This window comes from Porites lutea, chromosome 7 (genome assembly GCF_958299795.1).
Source record: "Porites lutea chromosome 7, jaPorLute2.1, whole genome shotgun sequence".
Taxonomy (NCBI): Eukaryota; Metazoa; Cnidaria; class Anthozoa; order Scleractinia; family Poritidae; genus Porites; species Porites lutea.
This window is the reverse complement of record NC_133207.1, coordinates 32,787,866-32,809,236: the sequence shown is the minus strand read 5'-3', so window position 1 is coordinate 32,809,236 and position 21,371 is coordinate 32,787,866. Positions and strand designations below refer to the sequence as shown.

At 38.9% G+C, this 21,371-nt stretch overlaps 3 protein-coding genes across 3 annotated transcripts; 2 read left to right on the top strand and 1 right to left on the bottom strand.

Moving 5' to 3' along the window:
* Positions 1-1,103: 1,103 nt before the first annotated feature.
* On the top strand, positions 1,104-5,782 carry LOC140943601 (uncharacterized). Its single transcript, XM_073392711.1, has 5 exons — positions 1,104-1,247; positions 3,049-3,146; positions 4,057-4,108; positions 4,793-4,883; positions 5,379-5,782. Exons 1-5 carry the CDS (start codon positions 1,211-1,213, stop codon positions 5,524-5,526), a joined length of 426 nt encoding a protein of 141 aa, XP_073248812.1. The 5' UTR covers positions 1,104-1,210; the 3' UTR covers positions 5,527-5,782.
* A 1,873-nt stretch (positions 5,783-7,655) lies between these two features.
* LOC140943600 (very-long-chain (3R)-3-hydroxyacyl-CoA dehydratase-like) lies at positions 7,656-12,285 on the bottom strand. The gene is made up of 3 exons (XM_073392710.1): positions 12,170-12,285; positions 9,590-10,546; positions 7,656-8,405 (listed from the first exon to the last, which is right to left on the bottom strand). The coding sequence occupies exons 2-3, from the start codon at positions 10,512-10,514 to the stop codon at positions 8,197-8,199; spliced, it is 1,134 nt and encodes a 377-aa protein (XP_073248811.1). The 5' UTR covers positions 10,515-10,546; positions 12,170-12,285; the 3' UTR covers positions 7,656-8,196.
* A 5,334-nt stretch (positions 12,286-17,619) lies between these two features.
* Positions 17,620-18,533, top strand: LOC140943983 (uncharacterized). The gene has a single exon (XM_073393091.1). The coding sequence runs from the start codon at positions 17,689-17,691 to the stop codon at positions 18,430-18,432; it is 744 nt and encodes a 247-aa protein (XP_073249192.1). The 5' UTR covers positions 17,620-17,688; the 3' UTR covers positions 18,433-18,533.
* The last annotated feature ends 2,838 nt before the right edge of the window (positions 18,534-21,371 follow it).

Here is a 21,371-nt window from a genome sequence, read left to right as displayed (position 1 = left end):
GCTCACAGATGTCCTTCCGCTATAAAGTTTAAAATAAGACTAGAATGCGCGAGCGTGAATTGATCAAACGTCCTTTCCGGCAAATAAAATGGGGAATTCATATTTTTATAAAGTTTTTAAAAAACTTTACTAGTACTAGTAAAAAAAATTTTTTCAAAATTCTTTAACAGTGAAAAATATTTTTCATTAATTTTCTTAATACTGTTTAATACTAATAAATGCATTTTCTCGCTAAAAAGTCATTTCTTTTTTGCCCGTTTTTCCATTTATTAGTATATTTTGTTTAATACTAATAAATGCATTTTCTCGCTAAAAAGTCATTTCTTTTTTGCCCGTTTTTCCATTTATTAGTATACATTATGTTATTTAATAAATTTGTTTCTTTAACTTTCACTGTTAAAGTTTTTTGCTAAAAATATTTTTACTAGTACTAGTAAAGTTTTTTAAATACTTTGCAAACATCTGATGACCCTTAAATTTTTGGACCTTGAGAGTGGGCGCTTATTCGAGGCTGGGCGCTTATTAAATTTTCAGCATTTTCAACAAGTGTAGTATGTTTATTTTGCAACAAAACAATAAATAGTAATAACAAAACTCGAAGATATAACAAGGTAAGGTTCCTGTGAAATACTTTGAAGAAAACTCCGTCTTCGGAGAAATCTCTTATTAGTGCTTATTCAATTTTGGGGGGGTGGGGTGGGGCTGGTCGCTTATTTGAGTTTGAGTGGGAGTGGGAGGGAGGTGGGGAGGGCGCTTATTCGAGGTGGGCGCTAATTCGAGGTTGGGCGCTTATTCGAATAAATACGGTATGTGGGAACCAACCTCGTTCCCAGGGTTCTCTCCTACCCGCCCTACGGAGCGAGAGAGCAAGAATACTATATACTATATACAGAGTGGGGGCAGCTGTAGTGTCAACTATTACTAGTATAAACTGGAAACGATAATATTGACCGTTTTATAACTCAAACTAACTCAAAAGTAACATATACATCCTCGCCTCCTCGCTGCGATCGATCAAGTGTGAACAGAAAAACGAGAGGGAGACTGGTACCAAACATGCAACGCCTTGCTCTTTATCACTTTTCAGTCGAGTGATTGTAAGTTGATGGAAAGGCATCTTCAAGATTCGAGGATTGACATAAACTTCTATGTCCCACGGGTCTCACAAGAAGTAATGAAATTATGAGGAACTGGTATTAGAAGTAGACAAATGCAGGAAAGCGAAAATTGGAGTCAGTTTGCGCAAGGTATTTAGTATAATTTAGCTACTTTTATTAATTACAGTTTACGCGGATTTCTCGTTCTACCTCCATGGGCTACTAAGCTACTGAGCAAAGGATTGCACTAAAAAATTTGGAGGGCGTATCTGTTTTCTTAAATTTCTCAAGAGGCTTGCCTCAGATTTTCCATATAATTGTCTGTAATTTTTCCTGGGATTTTCATACAGACAAATGTATAGAAAATTTAAAAAAGTGGTTGTAGGTCTTCTAGCCCATGTAACGCCCTCAGTAGAAACCTTAGGAGTGAAGCTTTAGTTTACAATTGATATTTTTTTCAGAACAGCCGTTCTACGGAAATTATTTGATATTAGATTCTCATACAAACACTGTAATTTCTCACGCATTTGCCTACTCGTCAAGGTGGCACCGAAAACCGTGACAAGGTCTATTTCTCATGCCTGACTCACAAATCTAATCTCGTACCCAGATCTCACTCTGCTCACTCTGTTTTACACTTGCCGTGGGAGATCTGGGTACGAGATTATCACAAATCCGGACAAATTGTTCTTTAACACATGATGACTTTGTGTCCTTTTTTGTGTTGTAAAGAAATCAAAGCACACTAAAATCAGTGTCGTCTTCTAAGTAGCTTTGGAAGTGCTCAAACGTCTTCCGAACATCTGCGGACATTTAATTTTCGGCAACGTTCGAAAGTCTTCGGAAATTCGTTGGAAATCCTCGGAAGTCACCGGGACATTTCCAGAAATCTCGGTCATGAAAAGGTGAAAATCTCATGCATTTGACTCGGAAAAAGTTGGCAGGTATACAATCTTACCCTGGGACTGGGTACTCTCAAACAAAATAGTGGTCAGAAGTCTGTAAGACTTGTTCACTTTGGAGCATTAAAGTTATTGTTACTGCAGCTGTCAAAAGAATAAGTTGTTTTCGAGTCTGAACACAATAAGGCTAGTCATTTTTGCTTTTATTTTTCAGCTGAAGCTGAGCCCTGCTCATTACAATAGTTCTTTCTTTTTTTTGATTGTGATTAGTTAGATTGGCTAATAACATTTGCTGCAGGCTATTAAATTGTCTGATTTTACCTGTCTGCATGATAAGAGCTGCAATAACAAGTCTTCGAATAGTTTTGGTGCTGCAAACTATAAACCTTTCCCTGCCAGGGTATTATTGATGCTGTCTGGGAAGGTGGTTCAAACAAAATCCTGTGGTGTGACCATGTAATCTGTACTTTCCTGTGGTACTGTTTATTATGCTGTACAAGGTGGTTCTAACTTTTGAGTTTGTGGATGAAATCCTATGGTATGACCATTCAAATGAAAGCTACTGAGCAGTACTTTCCTGTGGTACTGTTTATTGTGCTGTACAAGTTGGTTCTAACTTTTGAGTTTGTGGATGAAATCCTATGGTGTGACCATTCAAATGAAAGCTACTGAGCAGTACTTTCCTGTGGTACTGTTTATTATGCTGTACAAGGTGGTTCTAACTTTTGAGTCTGTGGACGAAATCCTGTGGTCTGACCGTTCAATTGAAACATCTTTGGAAGTACTTTAGCATGGTGCTATTTGTTTTTCTGCAAAATTTTTACGAAATAAAATTTGGAAATTTGCAACTGTTGACTTGCAACTTTTGGCAGTGAAAGGAACAACTAAGCAACGACTAAAAGGGCTGTAGAGAACTTATCAGATTCAAGCATTTGGTTATTGACACAATAAGCCCTTTTTACTTTTCGGTGGCCCTGGGTCTTTGAAGATAACTTTGCTGTTGTTTGGAATAATTTTTATTCATCTGTATTGTTTCAATTGATGTTTAGCTCACTTGTTTGTGGGAGAAATTCTTGATGGTCTAATTCTTCTGACAAAACGTGGTGACTCCATTTACTCATGTGGCAAACTGAAAGACCTTGAGGAGGTAATGGATAGTCATGCACCTTACACTTTTATCCATTTATTTTATTTCATTTTTTAAAAGTTGTATTGATCAGGGTCAATTTTCGTCTTAGCATATCATGATGTCTTATCAGAGAAGCTTGGCCAATTATGTGAAGAAAGGATACAATAATGCAAGATGAAGGCTCTTCAGATTTGAGACTGAAATACTAGATCTTTCAACAGAGCGGCCTTCTATTCTAGTGACAGATTAATAACTGATTTCACTCACAGCCAAGTGAAAAAAATCATATTGTTCCCAAGAAGAACTATTTTTTATCCAAAAAAATAAAACTAAACACTGAATTGAATAACAAGTCCAAAAACTAGTTCTATGCAAATTTAATGAGAATCTGTCCTTCTCCTACCCTTACACCACGTTGTTATGCTCTGCAACAACAACTACATTATGATCTGACACAAACTATAAATTTAAGAGGAGTTTTCATGCTAATTTCCCTGCATGCCAGGCCTGCATGCAGTCTCTTAGGGGCACAAAATTATGCTAAAATCATTAGTCCTTTTGTCTATGCACACGTTACAGCAGGGAGCGCAAAAGTGTGACGGCTTTTGATTTATTCACATTCTTTCGTGCAGATTTAATCCAATCAGAAGCCAGCTGGAAACTGTTCTCAACTTCTGATTGTTTAATTTCGGCATGAAAGAATGTGAATTCATTACAGGTGGTCATGCTTTTATGCTCCTTGCTGTAAGTACAGTACAGGAAAAGTGATTAGAGCTTCATGTCAGCTGATAATTAATAACAATTATAATAATAGGTCTATATTTCATAAGATAAACGTACATATCCCATGTTACTTATGAGTGGTGTTTTAGCTCCCCCAAGAAAAACTGTTAGCTAAATGTTTCACCCCATGTTTTACATTTTGCAGAAATACTTCTCACAGTTTTTAGTAGTATTCAACATAACATCTGAGGACGAAGGTACATTATGATACTTCTCAGAAATTTATTTAACAGTGTTTACTAACTGCAAAAGCTTACTTTTCAAATTTTGTGAAAGCTGGCTATATGGACTGCTACAGGATCAAATAATTATTAATAGTCAAACTTGAGCCACATGAGATGGTCATCAGGATCAACTAGGATTGCTATCCACTGGGAACATACTGTAGTTTCAGCTAGAATTTTTGCAGGGATGCCATTCAACTCCAGGTTTTCTACTGGGATAACGTCACCAGTTCCCACCAATTAAGACTGACTAACCTGAGATCTGGGCCAATTTTAGCAGCTACCATACAGTCTCTCTTACTTGGTCGCACTAAATTGTTACTCCTCTCAAACCAGAATTTCATTTATAAACTGAAATGAAAATAGAGCCTGATCCCAGGTTTAAAGACTGACTAGCATTGGCCCATTGCATATTAGTGGTGTCAATTTTTAAAACTGAGACTTTGCAAAAACTCTGGTTTAAAATACTGATATGTGATAGAAAAAAGTCCAAGATGGAAAGAAAACACAAAAACTGCAAGACTTATTGACTCGATGCAAAATTACTTCTCCATATTCCAACACCCATAATTTAGTGTTTCCATCTCTCTGCCTTAATTGTTAAATCAAATTTATCTTAAATATCTGTGCTATGATATTTTAAAATTTACCCCACAGAATCTAATCTTTGCCAAAGAGGATTTGTTCTTCAAACTGGGAAAGATGCCTCTGAGAACAAGTACATAATCTACAGCAAAAGCTTTTGCAGGTAGGTAAATCTCTGTCATTAAATAATGTTCTCCAAGAAAGGCTGAATCACCATTTGAAATTTTGCTTAATCAACCAAAACAGTTCCTAGTTGGGAGAAATCATCAAAATTATTTTTATAAACCAGCAGCTAGAGCATGACTACAAACTTGCCAATTGAAAATTTATGACCAGTTTTGTTTATAGTAAGGAAAGGTCCTTATATCTATTTTAAAAGTTACCGAAATAATGAGAACATGCTTTCAAACTTGAGAATAGGAAAGTTAATCAAGTTAAAGTGATCAAGTTCTTCTTGCACATATTATAACATCATGTCAAGTGACTAACTGGAACTTTTGTAAAACACTCAAGTTAAAGGTGACAACTTGTTCTGCTTATCAATGCCATTGATTTTATTTATTGCTGATGCTCTTGGTGTTCAGTCCTATGCCATCATGGTTGCAATTTTATTTGCCAGTGGTACAACCTGTATTAATCTGGGTATTTTTCTCCGCAGTGTTTATGCAGTGACTCACAAAAATAGAGGTGGGATCATTGTGTGTGATCTACCTTACGGCATACTGGTTGCAACTTACTCATTCCCATGCACGAGTGTTAAGGCTATAGACATTGTGGAAAAGGCTTGTGAATTGTTACGGGGCTGATAAAAATGTTAATAATGCAGTAGACCTTTCATCACCAAAATATGGATCAATTCTGTACCAGAAATAACATAAGATGTCAGCTTAAAAGAAAACTAGCACTCTTCAGAAGAAGAAGCCTGTGTCTAGTTTGTTTGACTTCCTGGTAAAGGTAATCTCAATTACCAGATGATTAAAATGATTTTACCAAAGACAAATTTACCTTGCTGTATGTTTATTGGTAAAATAATACTCTTCTTGTACATTAAATATTTTTTTCCATATACTGCCGTTATTCATTATTTATACTTGTATCTTCAAATAAATCCCTCTTTTAACATTCATCATCCAATCAATTTGCAGGGCTGTCAAAAAGTTCATAAGTAGCAGGCTGATAATGAATAGTAGGGTAGGTGGCTTTGGAACTTGCACCAAAGGCACAAGTTCTTGAGGGCCAAGGCGTCTAGGGACATTTTGAAGTTATATTTTAGAGTCTCAGAAATGCCATTTTCAGGGGTTTTCAAGAGGTATTTCCCACCGTGGATGTCATGTTGTTTCGTCAGAATACATGCAAGACTTGGAACAATGCCATAAAAATGTTCCAGGCATTTCACGGCGTAGCATGGTTCAAATGTTGCACAAAGCTAAAGCTGTATAAATATGCGTTCAATGTCATTCAAAACTGGGAAACAGATGCTTTACAAATTTTATTTGATGGTGCTTATTTTTTGTTAGCATTTATGGTAGAAGGAGATGAAAGTAGCCGGCTACCACGCCTTATTAACAGCCGTGCAGTTTACATGTCATTGCTGTTGTCCACTGCACTGTCCATTTTGATGCTTGCAGCAGCAATTTTATTTAAGAGTCCCCCCCCCCCCCCCAAAAAAAAAACTCCCTGCCCCACCTCCTCATCTAAAGGAATGGATGCACCATTGTCTTAAGACTTGAGTACAGAACGTTTCAATTTGCTTATCAAACTAATTAATTCCAAGTTAGGATGTAACTCAAAATTAACACCAAATTGTAATTATATGCAATGTTATTAACTGCTGCTGTCTTCAAGGAATCAACCAATTAGCTTTGTTTTTCTGCTGATCCTGTCATTAACAGTCAATTACTTGGATGCACTGTTAAATAAAAGGAAGTACAACTTAGCACTACAAGTAAACTATACTCTAAAATAGCAGTACAAGAAAAACCTACAGAGAAAAACCTGTAGATTTAAAACTTCCAGGCTGAAATTTGGTCAAATTAGCAGTGCAATGTGAACTATTAGAGACCTTTAGATTCTAAGACGAGAACGAGTTCAAGTACGAGATATTCTCAATACTACTAATAGTAGTGCTTGCGCGTGAGGCAGCATCACTTGGTAGCCGTCATCATCCTACCATGATTTCGCCAGAGTGTCGAAGTAGCTGGAACTAGTCATCAAAATGTTAGAAGTTTTAGCATTTTTCAATCGGGAGAGGTCTTAACCTCCTTCCATAAGAATAACATTACTAACTTTTCTGGTGAAAAAAAGTACAATGAAGAATTCCAGGGTGTCTATTTATTGACAACATGCAAAAAAACTTTAAATCAAATCTTGTACTCATAGTCGTTCTCTTCCTTGCATCTAAAGGTCTCTGTTCGCAACTCTGAGGCCCAGCTTCTAGGGGAAAATTCATTATTAAAGTCATTATTTTAAAATTTTTAATGTCATTATATTAGTGGCAGCATCTATAAAGCAGTGTTTTAATATTGAATCTAGTTGCTACAATGGTAACTCACGGGCTTATGTACACATAAAACAACATGCATGTACGAGGTAAAACCACCAGACTATGCGAACGTGATAATTTGAAATAACTGCACTTTCATTTCCTTATGAACTGACTGTCAATAAAAATACATAGACACAACAACTTAGAGAAGAAGAATGTTAAATAATATTTAAAGATACAATCAGATGTAGTGATTAGCATGGTGGACTTCAATCAAAATATCATTATGAATCCAAATCATTTCATAAGACAAGCTAGAGGGGGTCTTATATCCAGGTGAGGGTTATTAACTGGGAAGGCCGGGGGGCATTTAAGCGGCAGTTTATGGTATAAAATGTAAGCCCAACCCCCAAGCAATAATATTATCAACAACATATTTATACTATCAACCTTTATTCAAAAGAATGCTTTATTTATTTACTGCTGTTCAGTACAAAAATGACTCAGGCCCATCTTCTTAATTGGAAAATTCTGCATTAGATGAATCAAGTAAGGAAAAACAGCCACAATGGTGTACTCTCATTTAAAATTCACCATTGTATTACAATAAATAAAACACAATAAATCAATACTTTAACACACACATTTTTCATCTACACATTATTTATTACTAAATTATTTTCTTCCATTGAATCTCATTGGCAAAAAGAAACTTGAAACCCATAACTACAGCTGTAGTACTACTACAGTTCAAGTGACTGTTCTGACCAAGATACAAAATAGACCTAACTTGCTTTATTCTTTCGATGTGATCATCTGAAAACACAAGTGTTCTTTTCACAATCAGAAAAACTGAAGCAAAACAAAGGGTCAAATATTTTGACAAAATCACATCATCTCCTGACTCCAAAAGGACAACAAAGAATGAAGCAAATTAGGTCCATCAATCCTACATTCCTCTGGTATTATCTACAGAAACAGTGTCCTTGGTTTATCTTATCTTCCTTTTTCTTCTGCCATATCTTCGCCACCGCAAAATATACATGTGTTTCATCATGTACCATCCTCCAGCAATGAGGAGTACAAGGTAAACTCTGAGGAACCATGCAAAACTGAAGCTGAAGTTAAATGCATTTGGCAGCCTGATAGAAAATCGTTCTGATTTTTCCAGCAAAGGAATAGCTCTCCAAATCAGTGTACCTGTTAAAAATGTCAATGGAAAAGAATCAAGCAGTGAAAGAATACCCACAAACATGGAATAACTTAGTACTACAGTGGAATCCTGATTTTTTTAACCACCTTGGTAAAGGCCGATTAGTTCGAGTTATTGGGAGGATTGAATTATCAAGGGATAAAATCACAGTACTATATCTAACTGCTAATGGAAGTTAAGTTTGGTTCATGTTATCCTGGAATTTTGGAAAGCCAATAGTTCGAGAAATTGGGGTTCTATTGTTTAAGTAAATATGACTGAAAATGTAAACTACACTAACTTTACAGTCTGTGTTAACTTAAAATTATAGCAATGGATTCCTTTATTATTACATAACCTACAAGTGTACTGTGTTTCTTTTAAGATTTTCACTGAAAGTCAGTCAAAATAAAAACCAGCAATCTTTTGCACTAGGTTAAAAATGACCATCAAATATTGTTGTATTTCAATGTAAGACAGAATTATTATTTTGATAACTTTTTTTGAATGAGTTGAATGGTTGGTTAATCGTGGTGCTATATCTCTAAAGTTCCTGTCAAAATTTTATTTCAATAATAATATTTATAAATAATAGCCAAGAACCCCTTACCCCTATCATATTCAAGTTACAGTCCAACCTCTCAGGGTCAGCCAGGGTTTTAGTTACTAAAATAATCTAAACAATATACCCAAAATTTACCCTGATTTTTCTCAATGTGTCCAAACAGTGTTACAGATAAGAGAGGGGTCTTGGGTCAATGACCTGACAAAAGAGGTTTCCTGACCCGACAGATGACATATAAGTATTACGTTAAATATAACGAAAAAAATTAGCATGTGGTCTTGGTAACCCCTCAGATAGTCTACATGAGCCCCCACTTGAAAGAATTAACTGGACGCTGTCCAAACCTGAAGAAAATGTAAGATAACAATAATGATTTTGTTTTTAGGCGAAAGATACCATATACCCAACTGTGAATTTAAGAAAACCCTACAGTGTAAACTGGTATACAGTATTCCCCAAAACCTGTGCTGACCCTGACATCCTAACCCAAAACTACATGAGCAAACACGTTGATCACAGCAGCATGCAAACTCTGCAATATTAGCCTTCCAGAAACACCTCTCTAACACTGACACTTTTTCTCATTCAACTTACAAGATTTTTGACTGTATTCCTTAATATTATTACCTTCAAAGAAGATACCCAGAGGGTAAAGAGGAATCCACATGGTGTATCTCAGCCAAATCAGAGGTTCAATTCTCTTGTTGATGACCTGGGAAGCATAAAATGGGTACCTGACAACTTCAATAAGAGACCAGACCAGGAAGAGACCGTAAACAACAGCTTGTTCATGAAGCTCTTTGTGCGCAACCACTACAAGAAAAAGAACCATGTTTCTACCAAAGACTTGCATAAAAGGAGCCATTACGCCAGTTTTTACAATGCCCAACATAGGATTAACAACTTCCAAGATGGCTGCCAATTGACAGGAGGCTAGAACATCACTCACTGCATCATAAGCATCAGCAAAAGCATCAGTTCCATGAAAAAATAATCTTGACAAAAGAACCAAGACAATGTACAGAAATAAACCAGCTTGCATGAGATTGTATATAATCAAATAAAATACTCGAACAAATCTTAAGACTTCTTCTTTGGTTTCATCTATTGCATCTTCTAGCTCCAATTCCCTTGCATCACTTGCCTCCATAAATCTCTCCACTTCAGCTTGATTTTGTAGTTCCTCATGGTCAGTATCGGATGCATCCTCACTTTGCCATCTATCAAAATCAATCTTTAACCATGCAGGCTTCTGTTCATCACCCAAAAGGCGAGGCCAAAATTCCTGCTCGCCAGATACCTTAGCAATGGAAAACTTCACATGGCGGTCCAACACTTTGTGGGTACTTGCTGAAACATCCACAGGCTTGTAGAAATTTATGTCTACATGATATTGTTGCTCTCCTCTGGCACCATGGCCAAACCCTTGAAAGACTAGGCGTGTACTTGTTAACTCAATGGCTGGGTATTGCACATCAGTAAGCTCCAGGGTTAAAAAAAGCCACTCTTTATTTTGCGCCCAGCGAATGATTGGCTTAAATACTGTTGTCATCTTAAACCTTCCAGTCTACGGTGTATGAGAACCTGAGTTTATGAATTTACGAAAAGATTTTAAGCTTAAGAAGTTTCTAAGTTCTAAAAATATCATTTCTCTTTGTGGGCTTCAGCAATAAGTCCTGCATAACACAAACAGACTGTGAGACCCCAAGCAAGTCACGTTTAAAAAGGGTTCTCATTTTCTCCGCAAATCATATTTAAATTTAACTGGGTGAAGGGGAAAGGAAATTTCTTTCAGTGATTGTGGCAAGCTCTCCCTCTTATATACTCCACCTTAATCTTCTGTGGCTCACTGTGAGAGCATAACTTTTTACTCTTGTGATTCCAAAAATTAATGGTGCGTTTGATTGCAGGCTTTAAGAAGTGCAACTTAGTTACCAGTTAACAGGAGCACGAAGTGTAAGCAGGGGTCATAGCCTTCTTTTGCAGAGGCATTTTAATTTTCTTGCCTGTAAAGTCCCACTCAGGAATGCTGACGTTCCCTTCTGTTCATAAATTGGCCAATGGTGTTGTGCCCTTTAGGATGCATACCCACCCCGTCCCCCCAGGGTCATTGTAAATTTCAAGGGGATGGGGGTTTCTAAAGTAAAAAATATATAAGGAAAGTATCGAACACAGCTGGGATTTCAAGGGAGTGGGGGGTTAAGGGAACAGGTATTCTTTTTTGTGCAAAAGTGGTCAAAGTGTTTAAGAAAGTGTTGAACAGAAATAAAGCAGATGTAGGACGGGTAACGAAAGAGTCCAGTGGCTATTCGTATGGGACCCAGAATCCTAGTGGCTATTGTACGGGACCAATACATCGACTTGTATTTGCATTTCACGGAGTGTGAGATTCTGACTATAATTGCTTAAGGTTAAAAACTTTTTTTACGTATTAGGGTAAGCGCTTTTTGGCGTTAAACACTCATTTACAACAGGTAGCTTTTGGTTATTATTTTATTTTTTTTGTATTACTGCTTTTTCTATTTCTTTCACATGGCCCGCATGGCTCGCTGGCTCGCACTGTGTCCTAACTCAATCAAAGCACTTCTCAGCAGCCAATGCACAGTGGTATAGTGGTTTAGGTAGCAGACTGTCGATGCTACGCCTGTATTCAATTCTGATCAATCTTGCCACTTAAAAATTTTTCCTTAAAAATTGTCACTGAATTTCTTTGTCCTTAAAAATTGAAGAGACTTACACTTTTATGAACATTTGTTGAGCAGACATTTCAAAAGACTTAGAAATTTCAATCCCATATGAATAGCAAATACAAGTCGGTGTATGGTCCCGTACCTCTCCGTCCTGTGGGCAGTCACTGTTTGTGCTTGAAACAAGGGAAGCCCTCTGGGGGATCTACCCTTGATATAAGCTATATCGCTACGTGCTGCCCACAAAACCAATGCAAAGAGTATGTTTTTTGGCCGTTTTTCTCCCCAAGTATGTTTTTTCCCATACTGATTCTCAGAACCAGCAGCCATAAAATAAATTGGGTTTAACCGACTGAATTGTACAATGCAAACGCTTACTATGAGAAAAATCTTTCATTTTGATTGTGATCGAGCAGCTGTCAATAATATCATTTCCATCAGCTTTTAAAATTTTCGTCTTCCAAGGCAGAGGAGACCATAAAAATGTCCACATAAAGATACAAAAAGATAGGAAACCTACCATACAGGTCAAGTGAACTGCTTGATGTTTTTCTTCTCTGGAAGCATGCTGATTACGACAAACTTAGCTAAAATTCAACGATCAAGTCCTCCACTCTTGCGGCAATAAGAAATTCTCATCAGTCAATGCTCGCGCAAACCCTTACCCAGGTTCCCTCAAATCGAGTGCCGTTTGAGCTCTGGGAGGGGAGAGTTGAAAAAACTGACCCCCACTCCGCGGACTACTCTACGGACTAGCCCTTCTTCTTCATTGCTACGTACATTGCAGCTTCCGTTCTTGGATCGTCACGCAACGCTTCTCTCCAAACCTCGCGTGACGATCCAAATAACGACTGCGTGCCCTACGTAGGAGAATACGTCTCCAAGGGCCTTGTGGGCCAGGTGAATCCAAAAATATGGTGACTTCCAAGCACGGCTATAAGTAAGTTCTTAAAAACATTTTTAAGCTGAATATAACAAAAACTGTTACCAGCGCCAATAGTGGTCATCGATTGGCTGAACGGCGTGCTCTGACTTGTGGCCGATGAAGACTGGGGCGAGGCTAAAGGAGAGCTGGGTCGAGTAAAATGGCGAAAATCAAGATGGCGGCTGTTTATCAAGTGTGATCTTGTAGGCAGGTACGCTTCTTCTAACTCTTTTCTCCGTGAAAGTAAATTTGGTTGATTAGTTAGGGTAGTCCACATGGTAGTCCGCGGACTAGTCCGTAGAGTAGTCCGCGGAGTAGTCCGTAGAGTAGTCCGCGGAGTGGGGTCAGTGGGGGTTGGGTAGTCCGCGGAGTGGGGGTCAGTTTTTTCAACTCTCCCGCTCTGGGAGACTGGGACAAGAGCCACAATGGCAGTTGTTCGAAAACCCTGTTCAAATCTGGGTTCCTTATATATATTCTTCTGTTTAAAAGCATTTCCTCGGGTAATTTTCTCTATTTTGTATGGAGCATTAAATCATTACATTCCAGGCAAAAAGAATTTGAAATGACGACAACCAAACTGCTGTTTTATCCACGACAAAAATATAAACATTGATAACAAAACAGCAGAGATAAAAGCTACTTGAGGTTTCCAGATATTTCAGACTGACAATTTAATAATAATTATAATTATTAAAAATTGATAACCCAAAAAAATAAAATAAAATAAAAAGTAAGTAAAAATAAAAATAAATTAATAAATTAGTAATAACAGGAGCCCACTCCTGTTTATAATAATTTATAAAAAAAACAATAATAAATAAATTAAAATAGTTGCATGATAATAATGAAACCAATAAGTAAATAAATGATTTCAGGGTCGTCCTCTCTGTGGTCGTCCTCTCTTGTGGCTGCATAGTTTGTCTTTTCAATGTAAAAACGTTCGCGACTCTACGTATGGATTCTCTTTTCAGTGGCATGGCGTTGATAAGTTCAAGTGGGATAACTTCGATGTCTGTAAGTTTGTGTCCGTTTGACAACCTCGTTCCCAGGTTTCTCTCCTAGGAGAGAACCCTGGGAACGAGGTTGTCCGTTTGATTGAAATGCTGAGGTACAGCTTGTTTTTTATAGCCTGCGAAGCGCAGACGCATTTCCGGTCGTCGCTTCTCTCCCTCCGAAAAATATTTTTCGGAGGGAGAGAAGCGACGACCGGAAATGCGTCTGCGCTTCGCAGGCTAGTTTTTTATCGCTCTGCGGTGTTCTCCAAATCTGTCTCTTAAGGCTCGTTCAGTCAGCTGTCCTGTGTATTCCGCTGGTGTGTTTAGGGTGCTTTTACACTTGCGATGTTGTATCATATGAATGAGATTTTTAGATGCACATGCCGGATCGTCTGCTTGATGAAGTGAGTTTGGCCAGTGCTTTTGAACAATGTACATGACTCTTAAATGAGGGGACAGGTTTTGCATCTGATGGAGTTGCATTTCTTTATGAAAGGTGTGGTTGGAAGTTGGTGTTTTTGTTTGTTTCAGCTTGGCCTTAACAAAGAGGTCACCCTGGTTTCGTGGGCGTCTGTATGCGATAAAGGGACGTTCAGAAAAGGCTCAGTCTTTGCAGCATATATTTTCAACTTATTCATTCATTCACACATACAATTTACAATTACACGAGAGCTTTCACCCGCGTAAAAAAGAGCCTAATCGAGGCTAGCCTGCGAGCAAGCTCTCCTATTTGGGCGAGTGAAGCGAGTTGCGAGAGAACGCGCGAGCGAGCGGCGAAGCCGCGAGGGACCGAGGAAAGGAGAAATCTCCTTTCTCCACCCCCACTACCCGCTTTCGTGTCTCCTCTCGCGCGCCTCTCGCGAGTCTACTTTTCACGATATCCCCCAAATTGAGAGCTTGTTCGCAGGTTAAATCGAGGCGGGGGAAGAAACACACAAATTTAAAGAAAGGAAAGGAAGAAAAGAAATATTTTACAAACAGTACCAGCTGTCGTAAAATAAGAATTATAGTATGAATTGAGCTATTGAAATTACATAGAGAATATAAGCTAACTCGTGTTCCTGTGATGGTTAAAGAAGATTGATGTATGGGCAGGTGTTTCGTGATGGTCATGTTAAGGTATGGAGAAGCTGGATTGTAGGTTACTACGAATGGGATGCCATGGCTACGTTTTTGTTGTAAGTGGCTGGGTTGTAAGGGCGACCTAGTCTTGTCAGCTGAGAAAGTGTGGAACACGTTGTGCTTTGGTGATTTCGCGTTGTACTTGTGATTGCTTGTAGTTTTGTAATTGTTCGCTTAGTTCACACAGCGTTTTTTGAATGTAGTATCGTATAAGCAGATGCGATGAGGGCGTACTGACCTGTCCAAGGCTATAGGGGATGGATCTTTTTGTGTAGTATGGATGACAAGATGAACTCGGGAGGTATTCATGGGTGTCAGTTGGCTTTATGCAGAGGTCTGTGGAAATCTTGCAGTTTTTTTATGGAAAACGTAGTGTCAAGAAAAAAAAAACAAGGTTAGAAGGAATGAAAATTAAAAGTTACAAAATACAGCTATTTCGAGAAAGGTTGTCGGAAAAAGTGCACGCGACAATCCCGAAAGGTATTGTGGGTGGTTTTGAGTTCACTGTTTTTCAAAGAAATTTGAAAGAATGGCACGAGAAGCCATAGATCAAGATCCCGGAGCGAGCAACTCCCATACTAGGCCTATGTCACGGTGTTTTTACGGACCAGTTTATTTTTAGACACATTTTAGGGCACTTTTTCCCGCGAAAATAGATTCTCCACCATGTCTGTGAACGCGTTCGAAGTACAAGATATCAAAAAAGGAAAACCAAACGCTATTAAAAGGCAAAAAAAATTAATTGTTAGTTCTGTAGGTTTTGCTGACTGGTTTGTGGAATTTAAAAGGTATTCAGAATTGGCGCCAAAACTGTTCTAAAAATAAACTGGTCCGTAAAAACGCCGTAACACGAGCGCATGGAATTGGCTCTCTTCGGGTTATGGGCTCCTGCATGGATGTATATGTTTGCGAGTGCTAAAGGAAAGCAACAAAAGCAGGTTCGACTGAGACAGTGTCAGGAACAGTGTATTGATCATATCTTATATTACCTTTCGAGATTGTCTGGTGCACCTCTTTTCCTACAACCTTTCTTGAAACAGCTGTAAATACAGTCAACTCCCTCTTTGGGACCGGCACTAATTAAGTGTCCGTCTTACAGAGATGTCCACCGTCTTATAGAGAGTCAAATAAAGGGAGAAAAGAAAGGTAAGGACCAATTCTAGGTGTCTGTTTTACCAAGGTGTCCGTTAAAAGAGAGTGGACTGTATAGCTAGGATTGAATAGAAGAGGGAAGGAGAATAAACTCATTAAGTTAATAAGGTACTGGGTATAAAACTACAAAATAATTAACGTAAATGTTTTATTTACAGTAAGTGGATGAAATCATAGATACAGGCAAGAGATCATAATATGATCTCTTGGTACAGTCAACTCTCTCCGATCTTAACGGACACTTCTATAAGACGGACACCTAGAGCTGGTCCCTACCTTTCATTACTACTTTTACTTGACTCTCTATAAGATGGACATCTCTCTAAGGCGGACACATAATAGTGCCGTTGTCTGTCTTAGACAGGGTTGACTGTATTTAGAAAACGAAGGCCGAAAAGTTACTACACATTCCAATCAGAGTAGGAAATCAACCTTTTAAGGTTAAAAAATCCTCTTGAACCAAAATGTACAGTAACTGTAATCATATTAAAGTGTCCTTTTGTGCTTTTAATCTTCTTATTTGGGTAGTGCGTGAATTTTAGCGGGAATACTGAAGTTTGTCACCGATAATTAAATTTCATATCTCCATTTTCAATTTTGTCGCAAGTTCAACTTGTTTGAACCGCAAGTTCAGTCATAAGTTATAATATGAGAGGATCCCTCAATTTCGATGCTTTGGTTTAAGCACATATCGTTGAAATCAAGCACTGATGAAACAGAAACATTCAAATAAATCAGAAGTATATAACCCCGAAAAAAATATATATTCAAATCGAATTGTAAATATTTAAATTGCAGGGGAAACCCGTTAATACGGTCACCAATGGGCCAAAAAAATTTGACCGTATTAACGGGGTGACCGTATTTTCGAGGGTTTTTAACAAGAAAATGTACGGAGGTTTTTGTCAGGCGGCCAAAAAAAGTGGCCGAAATAACGAGGTGACCTTATTACCGAAGTGGCCTTAAGGCGGGGTTTTGTATGCTTCAACATGCATCTTCAGAATTAACCATTATAGAAGTAACAACAAAATCCAAACGTAACACAAGAAAAAAATAAAAGTCACAGATGATGATGATATATAGGATATTACACGGTGGCGCGAAGGTATGAATTTTATTTTCGAGTGGCAAAACAAATTTTTCGCCATTATTCTGCTTTGAGCAAATGAAGGAGTTGAAAAACGTTTCGGAGAAATTGTTTACAAGTAAGACAAAGAAGAAAAGAAGAAGCAGAGACGAAAAATAGCGTCAACTCCAAAAAAATGCCTAAACTACAATCTTGGATAAAATAAATGGGAATTTATTATAGGCCAATATTTCGGCTAACAAAATTAACCTTCCTCTGGGCCAGAGCCATACCGAGATAAAATATCTTTAAACGGCTCCTAAAATTTGAATTTAAAATTCACATTAGTGGATAATTATTAACTACAATTATTAAAGTACAAACATTAACCATAAAGGACTGCAAAGGACCGCAAACGAATATGTCGAAGAATCAGAAGAACGTAGGATCAAAAAAGACCTGATCAGCAAAAATGAAAAGTAGACTCTGTTTTGAGTTCTTTCGGTGTCGTGTTGATGTCTTGCAGAGTTAATTTTCACGTAGTACAATCAGCATTGCAGTATTCTGCTTGCAGAATTAAATATGTCTACAATTATTAACACTAGATAGAATAATATACAGGTAAATGATTATACAATAAACATATAAATAGTAACAGTTCAATGTTCATTCCTTCGGTTCAGACCGTCTGGTAACAGGGTCACTTTGCCTCTATATATGAGCCTGGCACAAGCTAAGGTAAATCTACTTCACACCCCGGGCTTCACCCTGCTAGGCGGATGATCGTTATGAAGATAATTTGTGCAGGCATGCCAAAAACTGGTACTAAATCCATATCCAAAGCTTTGCGATACCTTGGATTCACGGTCTTTGATTGGGAAGAGCAGACGTTGGATTTTTTGGACCACTGGGTTGATGTTTATCAAAATGGCACCCCGCCAGATGTTCAGAGAGTCTTCCAAAATGCTGATGCAGTCGTTGACTTTCCTGGAAACTTCTTCTGGGAGGAAATACTGGAAGCTTTTCCCGACAGTAAAGTAATTTTAAGCGAGCGAGAAGAGGTTTCTTGGGTGAAAAGTTTAGAAAACCATCTTGAACTGCGTGAAGTGGAGAGATCCCGCAATTTCTTCCGCGTCAAGTTATCGCCAACCGCAAGAAAGATGGATCTCGTTCTATATCCTCATATTAACGCTATCCTTGGCTCTACAAACAGTAAGTCAGCTTGTGTTTCGCGTAAGCGATATCGCATGCACAATCATCGTGTTAAGTCGCTTGTTCCACCAGAGAAGCTGTTGGTGTACAACGTAAAGCAAGGTTGGAAACCGCTATGTGATTTTTTGGGCTGCGAGGTTCCAATAGTTGCCTTTCCCCATGAAAATGTCAAAGGTGAAATGGTTCATTTTTTTTTATCCAAGACAAGATATGGACGACAGGTGAAGTGGGAAATGCAGAGAGCAACATCTATAATCCTATCTATCATAGCAGTAATTCTGGCCGTATTTTTTGCCATTATTTTTTTTTAGCTGGTCCAATGTCCCAGGACGAACATTAACCACAAAGGACTGCGAAGGACCGCAAACGAATTACATATGCCACATATTAAAGGTACTTGCAGCAAAAACTAGAAAACAAGATCGGGGGTAGAAGCGGAATCATTTGAATCTTAATATTCATGATTCCTGCCGTTTTTGCCTCAATGATTCATGACTAGCTATGACTGACTCCTTCAAGAATTTTCTTCCAGATTCATATGAGATTCACGAAGACTTTTGATCACCTATTGGCTTAATGATTTTCTCAGTGGCAACTTAGTCTCCTTTCGTATAGTTTCTTCGGCGTTCAAACTTCTACTTCATGGTCCATCATCCAGACTCGGTATCATCATTTGTTTTGTCTAGGTATGCAGTCTTTTTTTGCAACAGAACTGACCATTAAGCACCAGGTTACTGGACAACAGGCGGACTATCAGCCCCGATTACACGAATTATGTAGGGGGGTCCGGGGGAATGCTCCCCGGGAAAAATTTTGGAAATTTGGACTCTCTGAAACGCTATATCCTGCATTCCCTGGATCGTATGCAACTAATTTATAAGTGTATTTTGATGAGCTTTTCTCAGGGTCTCGATATTCATGATTCCCTAGTCGAAGTGCAAAGATTCATGATTCCCAAGTTTTTAAAACAAAGATTCATGATTCTTACATGTTTTGTAAGTATGATTCATGATTCCACTTCCACCCCCGATCCTTTTTAATGTTGCCACAATTTAACCCCAGTTTTTCTTTGATATTCACTGATCTAGTGTTCTTTATTCTCCGCTGTGCCACAACAACCTGCCCATCCGCTAGACTCTAAGGTATTGTCTTATGTCTCTAAACAGAGTAGATGATCTTGGCGAAAATTGGCAAAAATGCCAAACCTCAACCATTCGGCCCAGTCGATACTCCAGTTGCGATGCCTTGACCATTTCAATCGACTACTAGCCCAAGGGGGGGAGGGGGGGGTACTTTAGGAATTTCTGGGTGGGGATGTGCCGCTGGGACGCTGGAACCCTTGACCTATACCAGAGCTAGTTCAGCTGAATTTTACTATACTAGAGTAAACTCCCCAAATCCCCCCTATCCTAGAATAGCTGTTTTCCATAAACTACTGAGGTCACTAGCACAGTCTAGTCAAAACAAAACCTTATACCACAGTCCCTAGTCTAGATAAAATCTTCCGCCAACTGATCAGTTTCCTGAAAAATGATATAAACCAGAGCGTTTGGGTCTAGAATAGGGTACCCTATCCTAGAGTAAACTGCTTGAAAACCATACCCTTCACAGCGGCACATACCTATATAGCCCATATATTGCAGTACCCCCCCCCCCCCGGGACTACTAGTCGCCAGATAACATGCGTTATTCGTTTTTTTTTTACAATCCCTTATTGTTAATCTTCAACACAAGTTCGGCATAAGAGAAAAAATCACTGCCTTGAGCCGGTAAGTCAAATGCGACACTCTATAAGGCCAGTATCTACTGGACGAACACCTGGTCAATGCGTCCCTGTAAGAGTTTCAGGATGAAGTAGGGATACGTCACCGTAGTTAATATTTGTCCTAGGTCAAAGGGACGTAATTCAGAACCGGTCGTTTTGCTCAGCGGCTTCACAAGACAGATTAAATTCGGTTTTTGACCGGGATCATTGTTTTTCCCAATAAGCATAGTTGCGATGGATAGTTACAAGTGACGCGAGCGATTTCGTAAATGTTAAAAGCCATGCCAGAAAAAACCTCTGCTCGCAAGGTAAAAATTAACCTCCCACGCAGGCGTTTTTAGGGTAGCTCGTTTTTCGAGCTCCCCTAAAAACGCCTGCGTGGGAGGCTAGGTAAAAATATGTCAACAGGAAAACGCAGCGACAGGGTGGACCAGGCAGTCAGAGCGGTCCCTCCTCTCTCCCACTTATTTTTCCCCGCTCCGTCTCCACGATCTGAACGACTGGAACAGGCTATTCGGGCCTGGCTGACAGGAGATATTTTTTGCTGTACTTATGTCAGTTGTGCCAAAAAAAAACTGTTGTACATCATTAGCTTTAAAGTACACGTCATCTTGAGCCTGATGCGCGGCAGGGGTACTTTGCAGACCGCTGAACGCCTAATGACTGTGTTTAGTGATTGGGGTTAGGAAACTGAGTGAATCAGGTTCCATTTAGGGTCACTAACTGGGAAAACAGCCCTGAAACGTAATTCACCCAGTTTCCTAACCTTAATCACTACACTTCTGAGTCACTCGATGTTCTGCATTCGCCGAACGCCAATTGCAGAACGCCGAATTTAGTGATTAGGGTTCCCGATCCCCGGTCCCGATCGCCCCAGTCGTTTCAAAATATTTCGAGACGATCCGGACTACTGGGGCGATTGGTAGGTTCCATATGATCGTCTCGATCGCCTCAAAGGCACGAGACGCGGGGTCGTCAGCGATGTCTCTGGGTCAGACAATGGAATTTACATAAATGGATGATTTTTATTTGTAAAGCGAACCTCGTACCTTGGTATCTACTTTTTCTCTTGATTTTGCGGCATTGAGAAGCTAGAACAGTTCCCTAAAGACATGGCATCTCTTCGAAAACTTGATGTCACGGACTTTCTCTAATTTCAAATAACCCCCATACGCGCTGCGAACATTTGTATATTATTTTTCGGCTTCAGCGCCATCCGGGCCGAATTTATTCTCGATAACTGGAAAAAAAGTGATAACTTCTGGGATAGCCTTCGATCGTCTGAGAGCGTTTCCATATGATCGCTTTAAAATTTACATGATCGTCGCGATAGAACTCGACTCTATCCAAGCGATCGAGGTCGTCTCAGTCGTCCGGGTTGTTTGCGATCGTCTGGGTAGCGTTTCCATATAATCGTCCCGCTCGTCTGAACATTTTTTGAGACGACTGGGACGATCGGGACATTCATATGGAAACCAGGAAACT